This window comes from Pleurodeles waltl, chromosome 7 (assembly GCF_031143425.1).
Source record: "Pleurodeles waltl isolate 20211129_DDA chromosome 7, aPleWal1.hap1.20221129, whole genome shotgun sequence".
In the NCBI taxonomy this organism is placed as follows: Eukaryota; Metazoa; Chordata; class Amphibia; order Caudata; family Salamandridae; genus Pleurodeles; species Pleurodeles waltl.
The window spans coordinates 764,055,694-764,080,401 of record NC_090446.1 but is presented as its reverse complement, the minus strand read 5'-3'; the positions used below and the strand labels follow the sequence as shown (position 1 = coordinate 764,080,401).

General features: G+C 45.3%; 1 protein-coding gene across 1 annotated transcript in view; it reads left to right on the top strand.

The window, feature by feature from the left end:
• The window catches only part of DDX46 (DEAD-box helicase 46), a 669,293-nt gene that overhangs the window by 554,382 nt on the left and 90,203 nt on the right, over positions 1-24,708 (top strand). Inside the window, exon 20 of the mRNA XM_069199247.1 lies at positions 22,250-22,468. Within this exon, the coding sequence (XP_069055348.1) occupies positions 22,250-22,468 (219 nt within the window). The remainder of the gene's footprint in view (positions 1-22,249; positions 22,469-24,708) is intronic.

Here is a 24,708-nt window from a genome sequence, read left to right as displayed (position 1 = left end):
AATGCATCACCGTAGGACCTGTCAGGTGCTTCATCTTTCTCATGCCAGGAAGACGATGACCCCGTTCGACTGTGAAAGAGAAAGAGATCTCCACCCTCACGGGAAAGATATGAGACATCCAACGTCTAGAATCCTGATTGAGGCCACTGACCCTCTCACTGTCGCACTGGGTCTTTTTAAATCTTAAAAAACTAAAAGGAGCTTTCTGGAAAAATCTCCCATTTTGCAATTCAAACATGGTGGCTAGTTTAGGTATGCTTTGAAAATGACACGTTTGGGTTTGGCCACAATCCCAAGATGTCAAAACAAGGCTGTTCCCTGCCACGTGAGTATATCCTTGTCAATCAAAGCCCTTGGTGGGAAAAAGCACGAAAACAAGACAGAATGCACAGTTTACAATGTGGAAAATTATGGCCAGCCTTTGACATTGCAGTGTCTAATGCCATGATAGTCGATAGGCAGAATGAATCTAAGGCTAAACTGAATACAACATGTAGTCTGTAACTGGTAAACACTGGACAGCTAATCCAGGTGCAAAGTGGTGCAACACAAAGTCAGTTGTCAAAACACATATTTCACTACACTGAGACAATACCAACCTCCAACTGTCCATTTAAGCATCCCGACCAACACCACATTACAGGTTTGGAATGATGCTAATAAACACCTACATTTGATCACATGCCTCTCCCTATTTGCATCCAATTATTTCGACCCTGAGTTCTCCCCTGCACTGACCATGGACCCCTTGGAAGCTTGGCAAGAGGTCAGTTGTCATTGGGGCTCTGACACTTACTGAGGATTTAATGTCAAATTATTTCTTAATTGTAAAAACGAAATCCAGCTGGATGAAAAAGAAAGGTTATAATGTGCCTAAATATAACGCTGGGTCTTCCACCCTTCCGTAAAAGAAGGAATTATACAAAACCTCATCCCAATGGAGGAACAAATTAAAAGTGCAACTGTGACTAAGGGGAACATTTCCTCTATGTATCAATTTCTTTTGGAGCCTGGGCTTCACATCCTGCACCCACATAAACCTAGATTGAATTATCTTACTACACACCCAATACTCCCATGTGTGGAGATACTTTAACAAAACCATGTGCAGCGCCATGGGCAAAGAGGCATGCTATAAACTGTTGTTTGATTGGTTCATGTTCCCTGCTAAGCTCAATACATATTATTACAGACAGTTAATAATAGGATGTTGGAGGGAATGTGGAGGGAGGAAGATCTTGCTCCTATCTGGTGGATTTGCCCCAAAATTCAACCTTATCGAAAATAAGTTATCTACACTGAGAGACGTTTTGGGCTACCCCTTGCCAGGAGATTCCCCTTCTGTACTAGTAAGAGTGAGTACACGAGATTTACTTTATATCAAACCAAAAGCGACAAACAATCTATATGAAACTGCCTTGGGACAGCCAAGACTGCGATTGCAGCTGCATGGAAAAGGAACTACCCATCAGCCGTCATAGTGATACTCGTGTCCTTGGAACATTATGCTAATGGAGAGATTGGCAGGTGGGCTAGTGAATGTTATTAAAGAATTTGAAGCAATATGGGACCCTCCAGTGCAGTGTTTGTCAGAAGGGATGCTATCTCGGACGTATCCTTGGCATGGTTACCCCCTGACTTTTTGCCTTTGCTGATGCTATGTTTTGAATTGAAAGTGTGCTGAGGCCTGCTAACCAGGCCCCAGCACCAGTGTTCTTTCCCTAACCTGTACTTTTGTATCCACAATTGGCACACCCTGGCATCCAGGTAAGTCCCTTGTAACTGGTACCCCTGGTACCAAGGGCCCTGATGCCAGGGAAGGTCTCTAAGGGCTGCAGCATATCTTATGCCACCCTAGGGACCCCTCACTCAGCACAGACACACTGCTTGCCAGCTTGTGTGTGCTGGTGAGAACAAAACGAGTAAGTCGACATGGCACTCCCCTCAGGGTGCCATGCCAACCTCACACTGCCTATGCAGTATAGATAAGTCACCCCTCTAGTAGGCCTTACAGCCCTAAAGGCAGGGTGCACTATACCATAGGTGAGGGCACCAGTGCATGAGCACTGTGCCCCTACAGTGTCTAAGCCAAACCTTAGACATTGTAAGTGCAGGGTAGCCATAAGAGTATATGGTCTGGGAGTCTGTCAAACACGGACTCCACAGCACCATAATGGCTACACTGAAAACTGGGAAGTTTGGTATCAAACTTCTCAGCACAATAAATGCACACTGATGCCAGTGTACATTTTATTGTGAAATACACCCCAGAGGGCACCTTAGAGTTGCCCCCTGAAACCTTAACCGACTATCTGTGTAGGCTGACTGGTTCCAGCAGCCTGCCACAACCGAGACATGTTGCTGGCCCCATGGGGAGAGTGCCTTTGTCACTCTGAGGCCAGTAAAAAAGCCTGCACTGGGTGGAGATGCTAACACCTCCCCCAGGCAGGAGCTGTAACACCTGGCGGTGAGACTCAAAGGCTCACCCCCTTTGTTCCAGCACCACAGGGCACTCCAGCTAGTGGAGTTGCCCGCCCCCTCCGGCCACGGCCCCCACTTTTGGCGTCAAGGCCGGAGGAAATAATGAGAATAACAAGGAGGAGTCACTGGCCAGTCAGGACAGCCCCTAAGGTGTCCTGAGCTGAAGTGACTCTAACTTTTAGAAATCCTCCATCTTGCAGATGGAGGATTCCCCCAATAGGATTAGGGATGTGACCCCCTCCCCTTGGGAGGAGGCACAAAGAGGGTGTACCCACCCTCAGGGCTAGTAGCCATTGGCTACTAACCCCCCAGACCTAAACACGCCCTTAAATTTAGTATTTAAGGGCTTCCCTGAACCTAAAGATTGAGATTCCTGCAACTTACAAGAAGAAGAGGACTGCTGAGCTGAAAGACCCCTGCAGAGGAAGAAAAGAAGACACCAACTGCTTTGGCCCCAGACCTACCGGCCTGTCTCCTGCCTTCCAAAGAAACCTGCTCCAGCGACGCTTTCCCAAGGACCAGCGACCTCTGAATCCTCAGAGGACTGCCCTGCTTCAAGAAAGACAAGAAACTCCCGAGGACAGTGGCACTGCTCCAAAAGAACTGCAACTTTGTTACAGAGGAGCAGATTTAAAGACCCCTGCAAATCCCCGCAAGAAGCGTGAGACTTGCAACACTGCACCCGGCGACCCCGACTCGACTGGTGGAGAACCAACACCTCAGGGAGGACCCTCCGGCGACTCCAAGACCGTGAGTAACCAAAGTTGTCCCCCCTGAGCCCCCACAGCGACGCCTGCAGAGGGAATCCCGAGGCTCCCCCTGACCGCGACTGCCTGAACCTAAAGTCCCGACGGCTGGAAAAGACCCTGCACCCGCAGCCCCCAGCACCTGAAGGAACGGAACTTCTGTGCAGGAGTGACCCCCAGGAGGCCCTCTCCCTTGCCCAGGTGGTGGCTACCCCGAGGAGCCCCCCCCTTGCCTGCCTGCACCGCTGAAGAGACCCCTTTGTCTCCCATTGAAACCTACAGAGAACCCGACGCTTGTTTACACACTGCACCCGGCCGCCCCCGCGCTGCTGAGGGTGTACTTTTTGTGCTGACTTGTGTCCTCCCCCGGTGCCCTACAAAACCCCCCTGGTCTGCCCTCCGAAGATGCGGGTACTTACCTGCTGGCAGACTGGAACCGGGGCACCCCCTTCTCTCCATTGAAGCCTATGTGTTTTGGGCACCTCTTTGACCTCTGCACCTGACCGGCCCTGAGCAGCTGGTGTGGTAACTTTGGGGGGGCTCTGAACCCCCAACGGTGGGCTACCTTGGACCCAAAACTGTGACCTGTAAGTGATTTACTTACCTGCTAAAAATAACAATACTTTACCTCCCCCAGGAACTGTGAAAATTGCACTGTGTCCACTTTTAAAACAGCTATTTGTGTTTTATGTTAAAAGTATATATGCTACTGTAATTATTCAAAGTTCCTAAAGTACTTACCTGCAATACCTTTCAAATGAGATATTACATGTAGAATTTGAACCTGTGGTTCTTAAAATAAACTAAGAAAATATATTTTTCTATAACAAAACCTATTGGCTGGATTTGTCTCTGAGTGTGTGTTCCTCATTTATTGCCTGTGTGTATGTACAACAAATGCTTAACACTACTCCTTGGATAAGCCTACTGCTCGACCACACTACCACAAAATAGAGCATTAGTATTATCTCTTTTTGCCACTATCTTACCTCTAAGGGGAACCCTTGGACTCTGTGCATGCTATTCCTTACTTTGAAATAGCACATACAGAGCCAACTTCCTACACCCCTACTAAGAGCTTTAAAGCTAATTTAGCTACTTATGAAGGAAGGAATGGAGAAGACCAAAAAGTTAATTGGAAACACAAGGTGAAAATGTAGTATAATGATTGTAAATAAAGAGAGGCGAACTAAGGGTTGTATAATTCAGACAGGTGCAATGCCACCAATATCTTTTAATTTTGACTTCTTTAAAAGCCTAACGGAGGGCAAAGGCAAGAGGAAGTGGGATTTTTTTTATAACAACTATAACAGTTAATTTTTGCTTTACCCATCATTGTCAGAGTAATCAGTGATGTATACTGACTTGCTTTACAAGTAGAACCTCTGTCTTCTTGACCCCTCCTCTTTCCCTCTGTTTGTTTAACAGCCTAGCATGTGGCCCCTGCCTGGATGACTTAGTGTGCCTCTGCCTTTCTCTAAAAAAGAGAAAGTGTCAGTTGCTGCAAAAGTGCCCTGCGGTAGTAAAGCAGCACTTGTATTTAGTTGTTGGTCAGTGTCAGAACCCTCAGAGGATGAGGTGTTAGAAAATTTTACAAAATATCTCTGACAATGGCAAACATTGTTAGTAAATTCACCTCCCACGTCCTGTTGATAATATTCTTCAGATAGATACAGGAAGGTGTTGTGTTTATTGTCATTCTTAATGTCTCTAGCTAGTTTTTGTAGTTTCTTTTATTGAGCAATTGTCTTAAAGTTGGATACAGTTTTTTTTTTTCTAGGACTGAAATTGCTTCCTTTGCATTGGCTCATGCTTGGTCATCCAATATCTCATTTGTGAGATAAGTCTCTTTTTCTAATTATTGTACTTGTTCAAGTGTGGTGTCAACACCCAGCACCATCCAGTGCCGAGAGCAGTTATTGACAAAGCTAAAATTTCCCTGATTTATGGATTGTCTGTACAGGTTTCAAGTTTGTTCTTCAGTCAATCTGCTTACCTAAAAAGGGCTCACTTATGTAGGCTTTTGTCCTGTCACAACCCTGGACAACAACATTATGAATAGCATCAAACTTAAAATAGCTTCAATTTGAACAAAAGTAACAAACACCCCCTGCAGTTGAAACACGATTGAGTATAAAGCAGTCCTAAAGGATGAACTAACTAAATATATTTCCATTTAGGGAGTGAGTCCAAATCATATAATTCCTAACTATGGGTCATGCTCCTTAGCCTTCTGGGGCTACAGTGCAGCCCCTGGTTGCATGTTACACAAGCTGTCTAGTCCAAGGTTGTTTGCCATGTCATTATCATCACTGATCTGCTATCATGTTTTCTGTATGTCACACAGCCTCCCTCTTCTGGAATGTTCCCTGTATAATATTGAATACTGATCTCCAGAGAAGGCTTCTAATGCAACCTGGTCTGGTTCTTGTTTAAGGAACACAGTTACTTCTTGTTTGGTGGAGATCGGCATTTCATTAAGCCCAAAATGGAGCTTAAATGAGTAGCCCTAGCTATATGTAATCTGTCTCATCTTTAGGTGATTGGTTGTCACTTTCCATGACTGCCTTTTTATCTGTGTCGGAAGAGAAATATTTTGGTAAAGAAAGATTGTGGATTCCCTGAACACAATTGGATAGGCCTTTCATGCTTTTCTCAGAACCACTTCTTTTTTCCTATAGAAATGGATAAGATCCAGGACATCTGGAGTCAAATTGTTGCCACTTCATGAGCATTATAAGCCCTATCATGTTCAACATAGAATCATCTGGAGCTTGCAATATAAAACCAAACAATGATTGAACATATCATTGTAGTTCTAAATCCATGATCATCTCCAGAATGCAAAGTCTAATGTTTCATCTCATCAAGATCTGTTTTCTCTGTTGTTTACTTAGTCTAATAAGGCCTGGTAACTGTTCACAAACTCCTTTACCTTGATCTTCATGGTATCCCTCTTGCGCTACTTCGGCCACTGCAGCTTCTGGTTGGTTCGCACTGTTTTCTAAGTTTTGAAACATGTGATCAGTGCCTGAGAAAGCTTTTGCAAAGTTGTGTTTGTGGTTTATTTTTTATTTTTTTACACTCCTCAGACACATGTCTTCTCTTGAGGCTGGGGCACACACATTGTCATCTGAAGAGTCCGCTTGAGCCCTGCTCTCTTGTGCCCATGTGTTCATTTGAGATGTTTGGTGTAGGTGGGGGTGTGGTGGTGGTGGTGGTGATTTAATATATCTTAGCTAGGTAACATTAGGCACTTTTGGTGACTTGACTCTCGCTGCTGTGATTCCTGTAAAACTGTTATTGTCCAATCTGCCAAAATACTCAGCAACAGTTGAAGCCCCGCATTCAGGATGTGATACGTAGGTGCAACCCCATAGTCTCTGTAGCAAATCAAATATAATTATGGTAACGCAGTTACAGAGTGTAGATAAGGGCAGGTTGGTCGACTGTGGAAACTTTACGCGTATAAAATGTCCTATTCCAGCAGCTGCCCTCCTTTAACCAATCACCCCTCTGTACAAGCTCAGCCCTTTTTATTTTTGTTTTTCCTTCACTTTTTCGGAAGAACCAGCTCTGCTCAACAGACTTAAGCGGTTGGGGCCCAATACGGCATTGACACTTCTTTCCTTGCTAGAACTGAAGAGTGATTTCTTCTCTGAGCGCAGCGCTTATGCCAAAGCATTATTGGTCTGACAGGCCTCCCACTAACCTGCTCTCACTCTGGCCCCATCGACTGTCACCTGCTTCTCCCCCTCCTGAGTGCTAGCAGATCGTCACAAGCCACTTGTGCCCTGCAGAAAATCTGTGTCTGTTCCTCCCACCACTGCAAGAGCATCAACCCTGTGGTCAGAGGCCGCATTCCCAGCATCAACTCCTTGATGGTCTCTTACTGCCTGGCTCCCATGTCCGTGGCCTCATTCGACTCACTCAGTTTGGTGGCCATCTTGGTTCATATTACTGAGGTTGCAGGGGATGCTCCTCATCAAAGGACTTTTCAGTCAGCCTCTGTGCTTGTGTGGCAAGATCCCATGTTGGGGGTGCCCCTCGTTTTCTCCTCTGCCTAGGTCATCATCTTTCCCAGATTACTTCATGTGGGCATGCATTCAGTCCAATGGAGCCAGCACGGTGTCAGGAGCTGGGCGAGGATGTGTCTCCATGGGTCCTCGCCATAGCCCAAAATGCAGGTCCTAAAGGTTGAGGAACCTTTTCTTAAAATACACAAGACTACAGTTGTATTGAGAATCCACCTTCATTTTTGACTGAAGTCATTGCTCCTTTCATCTAAATCTAGTGACTTATCCTCTTTCTTTCTAAGCTTGTAGTAATTTCAAAGCTTTGGCTTGTCTATTCTGAACTCTTCTTTCTGTCTTTCTTTAAGCGATGGTATTGAATTTTGATTGCATATTCTCTGTCTAACGCATTTGAATCTAATTTCCACATCGGGGTTGGTTTAACAGCTCTTTGGGGTGCCAGCACCCACCTCGGGCATATTACTCCACATGGTGTGGAGAAATCCAGGGCTAAAGGAACGCACTCCATTTTGATTTTTGCCCTCGATGCCATTTGAAATTCCCGCACACCGATCATCGCCAGGTGTGTAACATCTGCTTGTCCCCAGACCACAGGGAAGAAACCTGCACGCCTATCGCTCTTTCAGCTCCAAGAAGACCCTACAAGACCGAAGAGTGTGTGGGTTGGAGATGTTGTTGAAGACGGACGAAACCCCTGATATCTTGATGGAAGAGCGTACGCAAGAGGAGATCCACCAAGAAAATGATTTTTCCATAGAAGATTCAGACTTGGATGGTCAATTGGACATCGAATGCCTGCCTCTTACCTGGGTGCAACAGTGAGTACTACCCCGAGTCCCTTTGTAAACCCTTTAAAGAAGCTACAAGACGGTTGTCAGTCCACCACTGACTTTGGGCCATGGTCAGATCTGAAAATTACATTACGATGCCCCACCTTCGGACTCTGCACCGAAAATAGCCAAGACTAAAACGTCCCTCGACTCTGACCCAAAAAAACATATACTTCTATTCAACAAAAGGCTCAGAGTTTGGGAATCGAAAATCCCTCCTTCAAAAGACTCAAGTCTTTCCTCAAACGTAGCAATGGAGCCTATCCTTAAAACAATGGGCGCTGTTCAGTGCCACCTTCATACCCAAAAAGAGACAGGTGGAATTATTTCTTATTGCTTCTCCTCCACTTCCAATTAAGAGGAAACCTAGTTTCCAGGAAACTTTAGACATAGCCCCTCCACCTAAGAAGCTCTCCAAAGACAAGGCTGTAGTACAACCAAGGCCATCTCCTCCACACTGTCCTGTACTTTCTACTCCACAATTTTCACCACAAGGTTCACCAACAACTCAGAGATGACATAGAAGACATTTCACAGGACATAGACCGTTGGTATTCTTATGATATAGATCCCATACTCCCAAATGACCCTTATGTATATCCTGCACAGCTTTCACCTCCTGAAGACGCAATATCTTATCAGCAGGTCATAGCACTGCAGCTGCCTATCATAATGCTCAAGTGCATTCTGACCCAGTTGAGGAAGATTTTCTATGTGACACACTAACTTCAACCCAGAGGGAGAGCCAATTCCTTCCCATGCTACCAGGCATGCTTAGACATGCTACAAACATTTTTGAAGAGCCTGTCAGACCTAGAGTTATTACTCCAAGAGTTGACAAAAATACAGGGGCAGCTCCTACACACCCTATATGCATTAGCTCACAATTGCCCCCGGTTTCAATTGTGGTCAGTGTGGCACATAAGCCTGCCAACAGTCAGTCAACAGGAGATACACTTCCTCCTTATAAGGAAAGTAAGAAATTAGATGCCACAGGTATGGATAGAGGCACAAGCAGCCAATCATTGGCGTATTGCCAATTCCCGAGCTCTTCTAGCACAATATGATAGAACCCACTCGGACGAGATGGAAAACCTTCTCCCAGAAGAACCCCATAAAAGGGGGCAGGAGATAGTTTCCGAGGGCCAAGCTATTTCCAATAATGCCATTAGGTGCGCCACTGATGCTGCTGATACAGCCGCACAGGGCATTAATATTAGCATTATTATTAGAAGACATGTTTGGTTAAGACGCTCTGGGTTTAAGCCTGAAATACAACAGGTAGTACTTAATATGCCTATTGACAAGGAACATTAATTTGGGCAACAGGTTGACACCAATATAGAAAAACTGAAAAAAGACTGACAGCAAAGGCCATGGGGGCATTATTCACTACACCACATAGGAATACTTTTTGTCACCGACAATTTAGGGGAGGCTTCAAGACAACATCTACCTGAGCCTTCCACCTCCCAAATAAAACGAGGCACACACTTCTATAATAGAGGTTCCTATAGAGGTGGCAATAATAGAGGTAGGGGAAAGTCATCCACCTTTAGAGGCTCTGCCCCACACACATGCCAGTGACTGGCTACACCTTCCACCAGCGCTCACTTCTCCAATATGGTCCAATATCACTACAAATCAATGGCTTCAGTCATTTATCCAACATGGTTACTGTCTAGAAATCATTTCCATTCCACCAAATATTCCCCTAGCAAACATTTGCACACCCATCTCACTCTCAAAGGAAGAGGTACAATCCCTTCTTCTCAAGGGTGCTATAGAGCCTGTTCCCCTGTCACAGCAAGGATTAGGAGTATATTCCTTATACTTCATTATACCAAAGAAAGAGGGCTCATTAAGGCTAATTCTGGACCTCAGACCTCTCAACCTATACATGCTTTCAGAGCATTTTCAAATGGTCACTCTGCAAGATGTTATTCCCCTATTACAACAAAGATTACATGACAGTATTAGATCTCAGAGATGCTTATTTCCACATTCCCATACATCCAGCGCATCACAAATATATCTGTTTTTTCTGTGTGGGAAAACCTTAATAATTCAAGGTTCTACCATTCGGGGTAGCAACTGTTCCCATGGTATTCATCACATGTTTAGCGGTAGTTGCTGCATTCCTCAGAAAGCAACATAGTCACGTTTTCCTGTACTTGGACGATTGGCTCATCAAAGCCAGTACCATCCAACAATATTAAAAACATAATCAGTACACAGTAAACCTTATACACACTATGGGATTTACAATCAAGTTTCTCAAATCCCATCTCCAAACCTCACAGATACAGCCTTTTGTGGGAGCAATACTCACTCAGGGTTGGCATATGCGAACACAGCACAAACTCTTCTGTCTTAATTACAGGAGAACCATACTTGCACAGTCAGACTAGTGATGCAGCTATTAGGGATGATGGCTTCCTGCATTGCCATCATTCCTCATGCCAGACTACATATGCATCCATTACAGCAGTGTCTGTCTCGTCAGTGGTCTGTCACAGGGTTATCTTCAAGATCTAGTGTTGTTGGACCGCCAGACTCACCGTTCTCTGCAATGGTGGAATCCCACCAACCTTTCAAAAGGGCAGCCCTTTCAAGACCCTGCACCTCAGATCACTCTCACTACAGATGCATCACAGATAGGTTGGAGAGCTCACCCCAACAACCTCACAATACAAGGCAGATAAGATCCCATTCAGCATACTTATCACATCAACTACTTGGAGTTACTAAGCAGTCTTTCTAGCACTCAAAGCATTTCTGCCACAACTCTCCCACAAAGTGTTTCTAGTCCGTCCAGGCAACATGACAACTGTGTATTGTTAGTGGGTAATTCACAGTCACATTCACTTACTGAATATCTCCCAGGAATGGACAACAGTTTGCAGATCTCCTAAGCAGGATTCAGCAACTAGTCCACAAATGGGAACTTCACCCACAAGTACTTCACCAATACTTTCCACTCTTGGGAACACCATAAATAGATCTCTTTGCCACCATAGAAAACTCAAAATGCCAAAACTTTGCGTCCAGATACCAACACCCTCGGTCCAAGGGCAATTATCTATGGATGAATTGGTCAGGGATATTTGCTGATACTTTACCGCCTCTCCCATTCATTCCATTTCTGGTTTGCAAACTGAGACAGGCATCACTCACCATGATCCTTGTAGCCCCACATGGGCACGTCAACCTTGGTGCACAACACTATTGGATTTGTCTGTGGTTCCCCACTGGAAACTTCCAACAGACCAGAACTTCTGTCTCAAAAGGGAGGCCAAATCAGGGATCCAGACCCCAAAACACTCAATCTTGCAATATGACTCCATAGAGATTTGGATATTTACAGCTTCCATCTGAATGAATGAACATTCTTAGAGAGGCACATAAACCTACAACTAGACAGTGTTATGCTGCAAAATGGAAACGTTTTGTATTTTACTGTCAAGTTAAACACCTTGATCCAATCAGAGCATCAGTGCAAGACCTTATTTATCTGCTACATTTACAAAAGGCAATTTTAGCATACTCACCTATTAGACTTCATTAAGCAGCTTTAGCTGTTTACTTCCAAAACAGGCAACATATTTCTTTGTCAGGAATTCCTATAATTAAAGCGTTTATTTAAGGACTTTAAAGGGTTATTCCTCCCAGGGTTCCTCCAGTGCCAGTATGGAACCTTACTATTGTCCTTACTAGACTTATGGATCCACCCTTTGAACCAATGCATTCCTGTTCTTTGCAATTACTTTCAAGGAAAGTTGCCTTTTTAGTGGCTATCACTTAACTACGACGTGAATTACAAGCTTTCACTCTAGAACGACGTTACTCAAAGTACGGCCCGCGGGCCGCCAGCGGCCCCACGGACCTACCTTGGCGGGCCGCGAGACGCACAACAAACGCACTGAGCCTTGAAATGAGCAAAGCGCCCACTTGGCTGTAGTGTTTATTTTGCTTAGCATGGAGGATCAGAGGGGAATAATTGATGTTCCCGAAGGGAGGGATGAGTTCGGTGCGCGCGGAACTGCAGGGGGTTTCGATGTTCGAGCCGTCAGTCCATCAGGGTGACAGGAGCAAGCAGTCTATCCGTGCCAGATATCACTAATTGCTAAATCTAGCCCTTCTAAGCCCCGCCCCCCGCTGTCACTTCAGTGCGGCCCTCGGCCGCAAACCATACTGCAATTTTGGCCCCCGAGAAAAAGTTTGTGAGTACCCATGCTCTAGAAGAACCCTTTTTCCAAGTAAATAGAGCTAGAGCAGTCCTTAGGACAAACCCTAAATTTCTCACACAAGTAATTTCACCATTTCATATTAAGCAATCCAGTTCCAATTTGTCAATTTATTGATCAGTTAATTAAAACCATTACAAAAAAAAGTAAGAGAAACACTGTGAGTTCCAAATTAATTATTAAACTAAAGAAATACAAAAAGACCAGTAAAAATAGTCCTACGTATTATCTCATTTTCAGCAAGAAAAATTAGAACCCTCGTGTGCATTGCGAACTGTTCCAGCTGCCTGAGCTAGCAGACTCCTGAGAACTGTCACATATTTGGACATCTTGCCAAAGCCCATGGCGCGGAACGTGAAAAACAGAGGTTGGATACCTCCATAGAGGACCGTGCTCCCTGAGCCAGCGCTACTGGAATTATTAACTGTCTTCTTTCGGCTGCTAATTTGGGACAGCAGCACAGAAGGTGTAGCCAGCTTTCTTGATGGTAAGAGCAGAGCCTACAGGAGCTTTTTTGCCTGTGTGCAGACCAAGAAGGATTACAGTCCTTGATTGGGAGGACTAATGTTCGCATATACAGGATTTGTTGCCGATGGCCTGCATTTATTGCTTCTAGGAGGTATGGTTGAGGGGCCCTGACCAAATAGGAGTCATTTAATGCAGGCACTGTTATTGGGGTTTTAGTTATCAATATATCGTACTCGCGTGAGAGTTCCTTTGCTCTTTTGTTAATCAATGTTTTCCAAACACTGTAGGTCACTGTGTCTGACAGCTGAAAGGAATCGCCTGTTGCGAAAGTCTTCTGTGCTTTACTTAGTTGCGAGTGCCACGGGTTGCCAGGAGTCTCGAAAATCGTTCTCAGATGATGTTTTAACGTAAGCGAGTTGGCCTTCCTGACACTAATGTAATATTTCAAGATTGCAGCTTGACAATCTATCTGCTATGACTTTAGGCCCATTTCCAGTCTGAGCCTGGTGCGACGTGTATACTTTGGTTGTTGTAAAAATTGTAAGTATTCTCTGCAGTGGGCCCGTTCTATGGTGGCTTCTAGGGACCCTGGGAATGCCTGGTAGCCATATTGCAGAGCAGAGAGTAATGTCGCCTTTGTTACTCTCAGTATTGGTGCAGCTGAGGCGCTTCTGAGTTGATTATTCAATTTGATGAGCTCGTATGTGATGACAGCAGCTTTGTGTCAAATTGCATTTTTCTGTGCCCCTACCATGTTGTGTTCTGTGAACCACACCCCCAAGTAGTTGTATTTCCTGGCTGTGCAGATGATCTGGCTTCTCAATTGCCAGGTTGTGAAATTGTTATTCTTGTACCTTCCAAATATAAGGACTTTAGTCTTTTCTTGGTTAATCTGCAACTGATTGGCCTTGTTGAAACTGTTCAGGGCATTTAGGGCTCGATGTAGTCCAGTTTTCGTACAGTCCATTATCACAATATCATCCACATACTGGATGATTTGGAGTCTTGTGGGGCCCATCTTGGGCAGAACCAGACTACTAGCTTTCAGATATTTCTCCAAATCTGCAGTATACAAGTTAAACAGTAGTGGGGCCAAGACACATCCCTGCTTTAGGGCTCTATTAGTTTCTATTTTCCGTGATAATGACCCTGGCCCTATGAGGACCCGGACCCAAGTACTGGACTACAATGAAATGATGGCTTTTAAGAGGTGTATAGGAATGCCCCATGATGACAGCTTCTCCCACAGGGTTTCACGGTCAACCCTGTCGAAGGCCGCACTATAGTCAACAAAGCAGCAAAATAGCAGCTGATGGCTGATGTTGACTGCCTTGTGCTGTACGTATGCAAGTGCCATGATGTTGTCCACTGTTGAAGCCCCTGATCTGAAGCCAGATTAAAAGAATGGCTGAATTTGGCACTGTTCTACCCAGGCTTTCAATTAGTCCGACAGAAGTCATGCGTACATTTTTGACTCCACATCCAGGAGGGCAATTAATCAATAGTTTGCAGCTAGTGAGCGGTCCACCTTTTTATAAATTGGGCACAATTTATAACCTCTCCAGGACTCTGGGACTGTGGTCAGGTGGTATGCGTTGTTAAAGATGTGTGACAGTTTCTCTGCCCAGTCCGATGGGTCGCATTTGAACAGAGAAGCTGGTAGACCGTTGGGTCCTGGCGCGCCATGCTTCTTAGTCCTTTTTATGATGTTCTCTGTTATACTAGTGGAAAAGGTAGACAAAACCTTGGGAGAGGGATTATTGCTTTGAGGGATCAAAGGGCACTGAATGCTGTAGCGGCTGTGGCTGGCAAAGTCTGATACTAGGTCTGTGGCTGTATACAAAGTTATTACGTGCAAGACGCATACTGACTCTGGTACGCCATTCTCTCTTGACTTATGTCCATTTCTTAGCTTATTTACGTAGTCCCAGAAGCAGGCATGATTTGGGTCTTTTAGGAGCTGGAATAAGATGCCCCATTCCTTCCTATCTTTTTCCCCCTTGAGCTCCCATATCAGTTTCTTAAGGGATTTTCTGCTATTTGATACCTGCGCCGCTGTCAGCTGTGGGCTTTTGCTTGTGCCTATGTAGGGCTCTACAGAGTGCCATCCTTGTTTTAAGCATGTTTATGTCCATTTGTGTTCATATGCTTCTTCGGAGCGAGTGAGTTACTTGTACACGCCAAGAGTTACCCAACAACAGCATGTGTAGATCACCCACCGTCTTCATACTCCATTCAAGGTTCAAGTTTGATTCCCGAGATGAGGTTCTTAGCCATAGGATTGTTTTAGAAGAATCTTCTGGTCTCCATTTGATTCTTCTCACCAGGTGTACTTGCTCTGTGCCTTTTGAGGCCCCTACCACTGCATGCTGCTCGGCTGCTTGAACTTATAATTCAATTATGCATTTTAGGGGATTGTGGTTGCTCTCCACCCTCTTAGTGATTTCAAAGTGGCTAAGTCTCTGCTTAAGCTTTTCCGAGAGGTACATATAATCGGTGGTTGAGCCGCCCTTGAATGACGAAGTAAGGAGAAGCCCATTCTGATTATCCCTTTGCTCCTGTCGGGCTGACGATAGGCTAAAAGTTGTGAAGAAATTTTGGAGTAGTTGGCGGCCTCTGTCCAAAAGGAGATCCTCTGTTTTTGCATTGAGCCCGTGTACATTGAAATCACCCATCATAACAATTTTGTGGCCAGGATGACTGAAGATGACTGTTTCCACGTTTTTCAGGAGTTCGAGGATTGTTACTACCTTGGATTTCCTTGGGGCATTTATATAGCAGTTGATTAGTATGAGATCCACACTTTGTTGGACAATGTTCTTGCCATTAATTGTGATTACTTGGGCCATTTTACTATTAATAGTAAGCTTAGTGGTTACCAGACGGACCGCATGTTTAATGAAGATGGTTAATCCACCAGAAGGCCGACCAAAAATACTAGGATGCGTGGCTGACTGGAAGATTTCGTAATAGTCTGGCAGTAGTGAAGGAGCACATTCCCAAGTTTATTGCATACATATAATGTCATTAGAGTTTAGGTAGGACATGGCCTCACCAGATCTGCTGATACTCCTGAGGCCTGCCACATTCCATGACAGAAATGACAGTGATTTTGGTGATCGTGAAGGGTGGTACACTATTGTCCTCTTAGTGCTAGGACCGATACCTTGGATCTTCGCGAACCCTCTGCTTGCTTTGCGGGAATGTTTGTGTGGTTATGGTCTGCGGGGTCACAGTTGTATGGCTCCCATGGTTCTGGCCCCCATCTGAGTCTCTTAGAACAGATTTCTGCTTTTGAAGGGAAGCAGTATTTAAGAGAATGAATGAAAGTCATCTTGCCTGGGGTGGGAAAGATGGCTGAGGTTAGGCCTTCAGCCTGAGGAACTATACGCGGTCGGCTGCTTGAATTTGCTCTTGCTGTAACGGTATTTTGACCTTGAGTGAGGACTGTTTGGGCAAATTGACACCTTTGGGGAGGCAAGGTGGCCGTTGTAGTTTTATCAATTCTTGATGTCTCCATGACTACTTTGACTAGCTCACGCAGAATGTTTGGTAGGGCGCATAACTTTTCAAGGAACAGAAAGCAAGAACATTGAGCTCCCTTCATTGTAGTAATGAGGAGATTCTCCATATTTGTTAACTTTGTTCTAATTTCAAGTAAATGTATGGCCAGAGACTGAAACAAGTCCAGTTCCAACTCCATCTTGTTTGACTGACAAAGAAGCGCCCTAACCATAATATCCTGGGAGGCTCTGATGGCCGCCAGCTCTTGTGCGTTTGTGGAATACTCTGGAAATGTTCTGGCTGATGGACCGCCTCCAGCCTCATCCTTGTCAGAATGTTTCTTTGCTGCTGTTACTGTTACTGTTATGGTAAGACAGAGTGTTCTCTTAATCTGCTCCTCTAAGTTGTTGAGGAACTGCTCGGACAGTGTCCCTAGCTCCTGTTCTGTGAGACTAGACCTGCCCTGGGTAGTTGGCAAAATTTGTGGTTAACAGCACGTTGGGGATGATAGCTCTGGGGGGGGGTTGGCTGCCTCCATCAGCTCCGCCTGTACCGGGGACCACTCAAGCTTTTAGACTGCTTTTGTCAGTTTATGCATTTCGTGGCCAGTCCCTACGGGAGTGCATGCAACAGGCTTGTTGAAGTGCTGGTTGGCAATGTCTGCTGTGGTAATGAAGTCTTTGTTCAGCAGGGTTGATGTTACAACCCTTGGAGGGGAGCAATCCACCACAGAATTTTGATACTGAGTGGGGCTATCTGCTGTAGTGGAGAGGACTCTGTTCAAAGATGGCAATAGTGCAATGCCTGCTTGTGAGGGGGGAAAATTCAAAGCTGAGGAATCTTGGTTACCAGCTATTAGCGTGGGGCATGAGAGGGATCTGTGGCCACTAATCCCCCTGTAGATATATCTGCTAAGTTCGTGCTATGTGCGGGGATTTACATCTCTTTGATAGACTGACTGTCTGCTTCCTCTTGTTGCATGAGGCCGTACGTACGCTCTTCCCCGCTCTGGACTCCCTGTTGCTGTTCTGCAGAGGAATCAGACTATAGAGTCCTTTCCTTCGAGTCGGACCTGTGTTGGTACTTGGTCTTGGTGGGGGGGGGACTCCTCTTCTTCAAGCACCTTATCAACCATTGGATAAACGGAGCACCCCCGTGCGTTTTGGTTGTGGGTCGAGAAGTCCCCCATCCCTTGCCGACGTGTATTATATTTCCTTTTGGGCATCGCCCTCTGGGGGGCTGCAAGGGCCGCTGTGGAGCTTAATACACTTGGTGATCTTTGGGACCCTCCCCTCTCCTTGCGTGCTGCAGGCGCCCCTGTCATTGACCCACTGGTGCGCCGGGTGCTTTGTCCAATCTGGCTTCATGATCTGGATGCCGCCTCTCCTCCACGCCCGTGGGATATAGCTAGCACTGGGTTAGCACTGGGTGAACGATGGAGGTAGTGAAGGGGGGGTGGGGGCACGAGCACACTGCCTAGAGCGCTGGGAATACTTGGTGCAACACTCCAGCTGGGGTGAAGCAGGGTGGGGGCAAGGTGAGGCAGGTAATGGGGGAACTGCAAGTAGAGCCTGGGGAGGAGCACAGCGGGCAGAGGTTGGGAGAGGTGGGGAGATGGGGGGAGCGATAAGCAGCACTCCCACCCCACTCCTTGGTGACTCCTTGCCTCTCCACGCTTTCCCCACCACCTCTGGCACCTGCCCCCTGCTACCACCCTGCAACCTGCTCCCAGCTTCTTGGTTCCTCCAGCTATAGAGTTATGGGGCTATATCAATGTGATCCAAAGGCCCCTGGGGGGCAAGGGGCACTTCATACCTGAGTGCTGTGTGCTATGTGCAGAGGGCTGAAAGCAAATCCTCCCAGCCAGCCTCCTGGGTCCCAGCAGCGGCGTAGGCGGGAGTGCTGGGAGGGGAGGATGGTTCTTCACAGCCGGTTGTTAAGGCGTAGGAGGAGCCTCAAGGCTTTCCTGACGCGCTCCGGCGGGTAGACTGCGCTGCTGCTGCACTCCGCTGTGGTTCCGGAGCAGAGCGTCTCAGAGTCTCAGCCTCTGGTTCAGAATCTGGTATGAGACATGTAATCTGCGACCATTAACCAATCAGTTGTTACCTGTCTTTTTCCCCACAGCCAGACTGAGCCACTCTAGATGTTAAATAAGCTCTTATGTATTACATTGACAGGAATAAAGGTTTTAGAAAATCTAAATAGTTTTTTATAGCATTTTCAAAGCCCTTCAAACTCAATCCCATTTCAAACAATGTAGTAGCAAGATGGATAGTCAAGTGTATTCAAACTTGTTATCTCAAACCTAAAAGACAATTACCTACAGCTCCTAGACCACACTCTATCAGGAAAAAATGTGCTTCTATTGCCTTTTTAGGAAACATTCCAGTAGCAGATATTTGTAAGGCTGCTACTTGGTTTAAACCACACACATTTACTAAGCACTATTGTGTAGATGTTTTAGCTCGCCAGCAAGCAAATGTTGGTAATGCAGTGTTCAGCACACTTTTTCAAGCTTCTCCAACTCCTAGAGGCTAGCCACCACTTACTTGGAGGGAACTGCTTTACAGTCTATGCAAAGCATGTGTATCTACAGCCACACATAACTTTGACCAGAAAATGTTACTTACCCAGTAGATATCTGTTCGTGGCATGTAGTGCTGTAGATTCACATGCGCCCTCCCTCCTCCGCCGGATGCTTGTAGTCGTTGTAGTATAATTGTTCTACAAATATTGTACATTTGAATAGACAGTGTATGGACATCCTTTATACTATGCTACTTCTCTTTTACTATATATCATGGTTTCTGACAGCGAGGAGAATAATGAAACAGCTTAAAGTGATGACATCTTGTAATTCAGTAGTCTCAAATGTTCGATTGCAAAAGCTCACTTGCAAATGCCTCTGCTAGGGCATGTCTAGCCATGCAGTTGTCACAAGCGACTTGTTAGTGGGAGGATCTAGTGTTATGGAGCCTTAAATTTATCATACATTTAAATGGTGGAACAACCAGAACATGTTATTGGGAAAGTCATTCCTGGACTCCCAGATGCCAGTGGCAGTTACCACAGATGCCTCCCTCACCGGGTGGGGAACACATTAGGGCCACATCACAATTTTTGACTGATGATCTCAGCAACCACCTGAAACTGATCATTAATCTTCTATAACTAACTGTAGTACTTTTGTCACTATGAGCGTTTTAGACAATGATTTCCAGCAAGACATTGCTCATCCATGCAGACATCATACCAACTGTATATTATGACCAAAAACGGGGGAACGTACATTCTGCCAGGTATTAATCTTGGTAAAGAGGATAAGGCATTGTACCATTCTTCCTCATCAAGTCTTTCTCCTAGAGAAGCTTCTCCCAGGAAGGGATAGCGGCTTTGCAGACCTGCGCAGTAGGATGCATCAACAAACACACAAATCTGAGCTGAACGTCCAAGTACTTCAACACTACTTTGATTTCTGACTGACTCCCTAAAGTTGATCTCTTCACCATTGAAAGGAATATGAAAATACCAATGCTTCACCTCCAGTTACCCAGTGTTCTCTATGAATGAACTAGTCAGTGACTGAGATGTGAAAAATGAGACATGCATTCCTGAGGCTCACCATCATCGCACCCATCTGTGTGTATATCTCTAGAAGAAACAAACTCTGTGGGCAGAGCTACTTCACAAAGCATCATGGTCACCTAAAGTATTAGAGTTTGGGAATCTTCTACTCATACAAGAGTGCATGGTCATACTTAAGGAGGCTCACAAGCTCACTATGAGGGTGTATTATGCTCCCAGATGGAAAGATTAATAAGTAACACTTACATTACTTGGTATGAAACATCATATGCTCCGTGTTGCACCTTTAAAATGCATACCTAATGTATATTTCAATTAGGGTTCATTTAGCTGCTGTGGGAACTTGCATGCAGAGGAGACAAATCAATCTATAGTCAAGATAATGGTTGTGAAGGTGTTTATGGAAGGTTGCAAGAGCCATTCCTCCAAAAATACCACCAGTTCCCTCCCTGGGGGGCGGGAGGTAGCGGAGGAGCTTGTTTGTTTTTGCTTGGCTCATGAGTTGCCGTTTGATCTATTACACTCTTGCCTATTCCAGTTTCTCTCATAGAAGTGTCCTTTATCATTCAAATGACTCTTTCATGTAGTTAGTGAATTTGAATTACAAACCTTAATGGTAGAGGAGCATGTTTTTTCAGGTGCACAAAGATTGGGTTGTTCTCAGAACAAACCCTTGTTTTCCAACATAGGTCGTCTCCAGTTACCTAGCAAATGAGATTCCTAATGCAACCAATAGTCTTCTCCGATTACCTAGAAAATCAGATTCACAGTACACCAGTAGGTATAAACTGTCCGGCTTTGAAGCTCTACATATACTTTCTCTTGCCAGTATAGGGACACCTCAATGTAAGGTGGAATATGAGTCCCAGGACTTTTTAGGTTTTGAGGAGGGTTCACAAGTCACCTTGAACCTGAAACCTTTATTTAGAATAAAAACAACTTGAAACATCAGAGTCGAGAACTACATGGCTGTAGCATGCAAAACATGGGAATCTACTGCACTACGAGCTGCAAATAGTTTGCTAACAGTAAGTCAATTTTACTTCCGAAATCAGATGAACCCCTGAGCCATAAGTTGAACTCCCTTATCTAACCTCCCTTCCCCTGGGCTGCAGGAGAAACTCGCCTGTTTCTTCGTTGTCGCACTGGAAGCAAATGGCTTCCAGCGCGATGGCAACCTATAATGATGTAAGTGCGCTAACGTCATTAGATGGGGGTGGTAGGGGAAGCCATTCCCCTTTCATCACTGCCCAGGGGAGGGGAGTGGGAGGCCCACATGGTGAGCACTAGCGATTTCTCCTTCTCCCAGCCCCCTCCACCCCAATGGGCCAGGTCCCGGAAGTAACGGTTACGTCATCAGCACCCGAGCGGTGCAGCCGAGGACGTCCCTGTTACGTCCTCTGCATCCCTGCTCTGCACAGCCTTTTTGGTGTAGTCTTCATCTGGGGCCAAAACGGCACGCTTCAGCTCAGATGTAAGGTAACTTACCTTTTTTTTTTTTTGTGAAGGCAAAGAATAATCCCATACTGCTATACAACATAGCTAAAAGAAATAGATTAAACAGGTTTCTCATAGGCAAGACCTATTGGCTTGGCAAAGGTTTGTCCACTAGGTAGCTCCTACTAGGACAGTGGACCCACTCAGCGGTCTTACTACACAATTGCTGTTGTGTTTTCTGTGGATGTGCATGCCATCGGCAAGGTTTGGCACATGCGGGGACACCAACGAAGGTGTCACCAATTAATTCCCCATCCACCTCCCTTCCATGGATGCCTCCACCTACCTTCTGCAGTCTGTTCTCCCAGTGGCTGTTAATGGTATTATGTTGCGGCCCCAGTAGAGACTGTCTACCCATGAGCCAGCTAGGCCCCCAACCCGCTGTCCGAAGGTACAAGACTTTTAAGAAGCTCTGTCAAATTTGATGAAAGGCTTGGTGGTAAACATCCAGAGGAAGAGTGCAGTAGAATTGAGTTTAACATTGCTTGTATATAATGTATAAATCTTTAGTTTTTGATATTAGAATTATTTTTCAGATTATATATGATGCTTTGTTCTCGCCACTTCATTGTCCAGATTCTACCTCACCCATCCTGTAATTGTTCTGTGATCTGGATAAATGTTTTTGTATCTCAAATATTCTGGAAATTGTTCCCTTCCATCATGTGTTTAATTCTTAATGTAATAATGCACACAAAGATACTTGTGTTTAATTGTTTCTCCATTTATAGAGGACCTCTTTGCGCAAGGTGTATTTGTCAACATGTGTTGCCCCAATTTACTTTGGCAAATGAACTGCATATCTATTCTGTCTCCAGTTTACTGTTTTGTACAGTGATGTATATTGTTCCTTTCAGGATGTCATGCAACAGGCTACAAATGCAATCCTACGAGGGGGCACCATCCAAGCTCCAACAGTATCTGCAAAAACTATTGCAGAACAACTGGCTGAGAAGATAAATGCTAAGCTTAACTATGTGCCAGTTGATAAGCAAGAGGAAGAAAAACAAGATGGGGCACAGAATGAATCATTCAAGAGATACGAGGAGGAATTGGAGATTAATGACTTCCCACAGGCAAGTAGGGGAGGTCGGTTTCTTTACATTCTTCAGTTGAAACTAAATGTTACATTTGTTTAGGTGTTGCCTACCATACAGCACAAGCTATCTCTTCTCGAAAAGACCTATTATCTGCAACAAGTGGGTTTTGAGCCTCATAATTGCTTACCATTGATTGACTTTGTCCCTCTAATTTGCTTGCTTTTCATTTTTTAGCATGTATCGGATGCTATCTCTTCTTGGAAGAGGAGAGAATTTCAGGCATTATGTTTTTCATTTTGAGTAAGCACTCCATGACACTGCATATGTTTTCCAGCTGTCCTTGTGTACTTCTCTCCCCCGAGCCCTGTGTTGCTTTGTCTTTCCTGCATGCTTCTGCCCCACACACCGTTTGTTGCTCTTTCTTTTATGTGCCTCTGACCTCCCCAGGTTGCTTTCTTGTCCATGTGCTTCTTTCTCACAGCTCTGTTGCTCTCTTGCCTGTGCACTTTACTTCTCCCCCATGCTCCACGCTGCTGTCACCCATGTCTTCCCTGTGTCCTCCGTATTTTTTCCATCCCCACGTCCTCCCTGTTGCTTCCACACAACACACACCTTCTCTGTTGCTTCTCACCACCTGTGCCCCTCTGTGTTGCTTCTGCACCTACAAAGTGATGTGATGGCTGTGTCAAAGGGTTTTATTTTGTTTTTTGTTTTTGTTTTGTTTTGCTCCTCTTTAGCGATGCTGCACAGCATTGCTAAAAACCATTGGAAAGCCGATGGGTCTCCAAGGAGAAACCTATTTGCTCTGCCAATGCTAGTGTTATCTACTTTCTCAACCCTAAGTGTGCGCAGTGAACTCCGTTTTGAGACCTCAAATTAATCTTTTGAATCCCAGATCAGCAGCTATACTAGAAGCCACATGTCAGTAATATTGGTAAACTTGTAGATTTGTTTTGTTCGTGTTCTGGTATAAATTTACAGTTGTGACTAAATGTTCCGGCTGCAGTCATTGGAACTTGTGATAATGGAGTTGAAAATGTTCTCTCCTGCTGTTTTCAGGTATATTAGGTTGATGTACAGACTTAAATTACAAGAATTGTTTAAAAAAAAACACATTGTGTCTGAAAAAAAATTATATATATATATATATATATATATATATATATATATATATATATATATATATATATATATATATATATATATATATGTTCGATGGCATGTGTAGCTGCAGATACACATGCTGTGCACATCCCGCCATCTGGTGTTGGGCTCGGAGTGTTACAAGTTGTTTTTCTTCGAAGAAGTCTTTTCGAGTCACGAGATCGAGGGACTCCTCCCATTTCGGCTCCATTGCGCATGGGCGTCGACTCCATCTTAGATTGTTTTTTTTCCGCCATCGGGTTCGGACGTGTTCCTTTTCGCTCCGTGTTTCGGGTCGGAAAGTTAGTTAGAATCTCTGAAAAATCGTCGGTATTGTTTGCGTTCGGTATCGGGTTAGTTACAACAGATCGACACCGACTTTTGAAGAGCTCCGGTGGCCCTTCGGGGTTTTTGTTTTTCGATTCCCTGTCGGGGCCTGGTCGGCCCGGCCACGTGTCTCTTCAAGGCTGATGGAACGGACCCCATTCCGCTTCTGCCCAAAATGTCTTAACAAGTATCCGTATACAGATCAGCATCTGGTCTGTAACTTGTGTCTGTCTCCAGAGCACAAGGAGGATACCTGTGAAGCCTGTCGAGCGTTTCGGTCGAGAAAGACCTTAAGAGACCGAAAAGCGAGAAGACTGCAGATGGCGCCGACAGGACAAGGACGTTTCGAGGAGGAAGAAGAAACCTTCTCCATCCAGGAATCGGACTCTGACGAGCTCGATCCCGAAGAAACACCGAAAACCGTGAATAAGACGTCGAAACATAAAACTCACGAGAAGAAGACAAAAGCCCAGGGGACACCACCGCCAACAGGCCATGGCTTAACCCGAAAAATAGGTGACCGATCATCGGCACCAAAAAAGGGCATGCTTGGGGCGAAGTCATCCGACTCCGGTCGAGATACCGCCACACAGCACTCTCGGGCCCGAGACAGCGGCTCCGAGCAGATTCGGCACCGAGACAGTGGCACCGAAATGGGTCGGCACCGAGAACCACGACACCGAATATAAAGAAGGTTTCCTCGGAGCCCAAAAAGGCGACCGAAAAGGTTTCGGTTCCGAAACATCCAGCCTCGGAACCGAAAACAGGTTCCTACACAGAGGAACAGGGATTGTCCTCCCAGATGC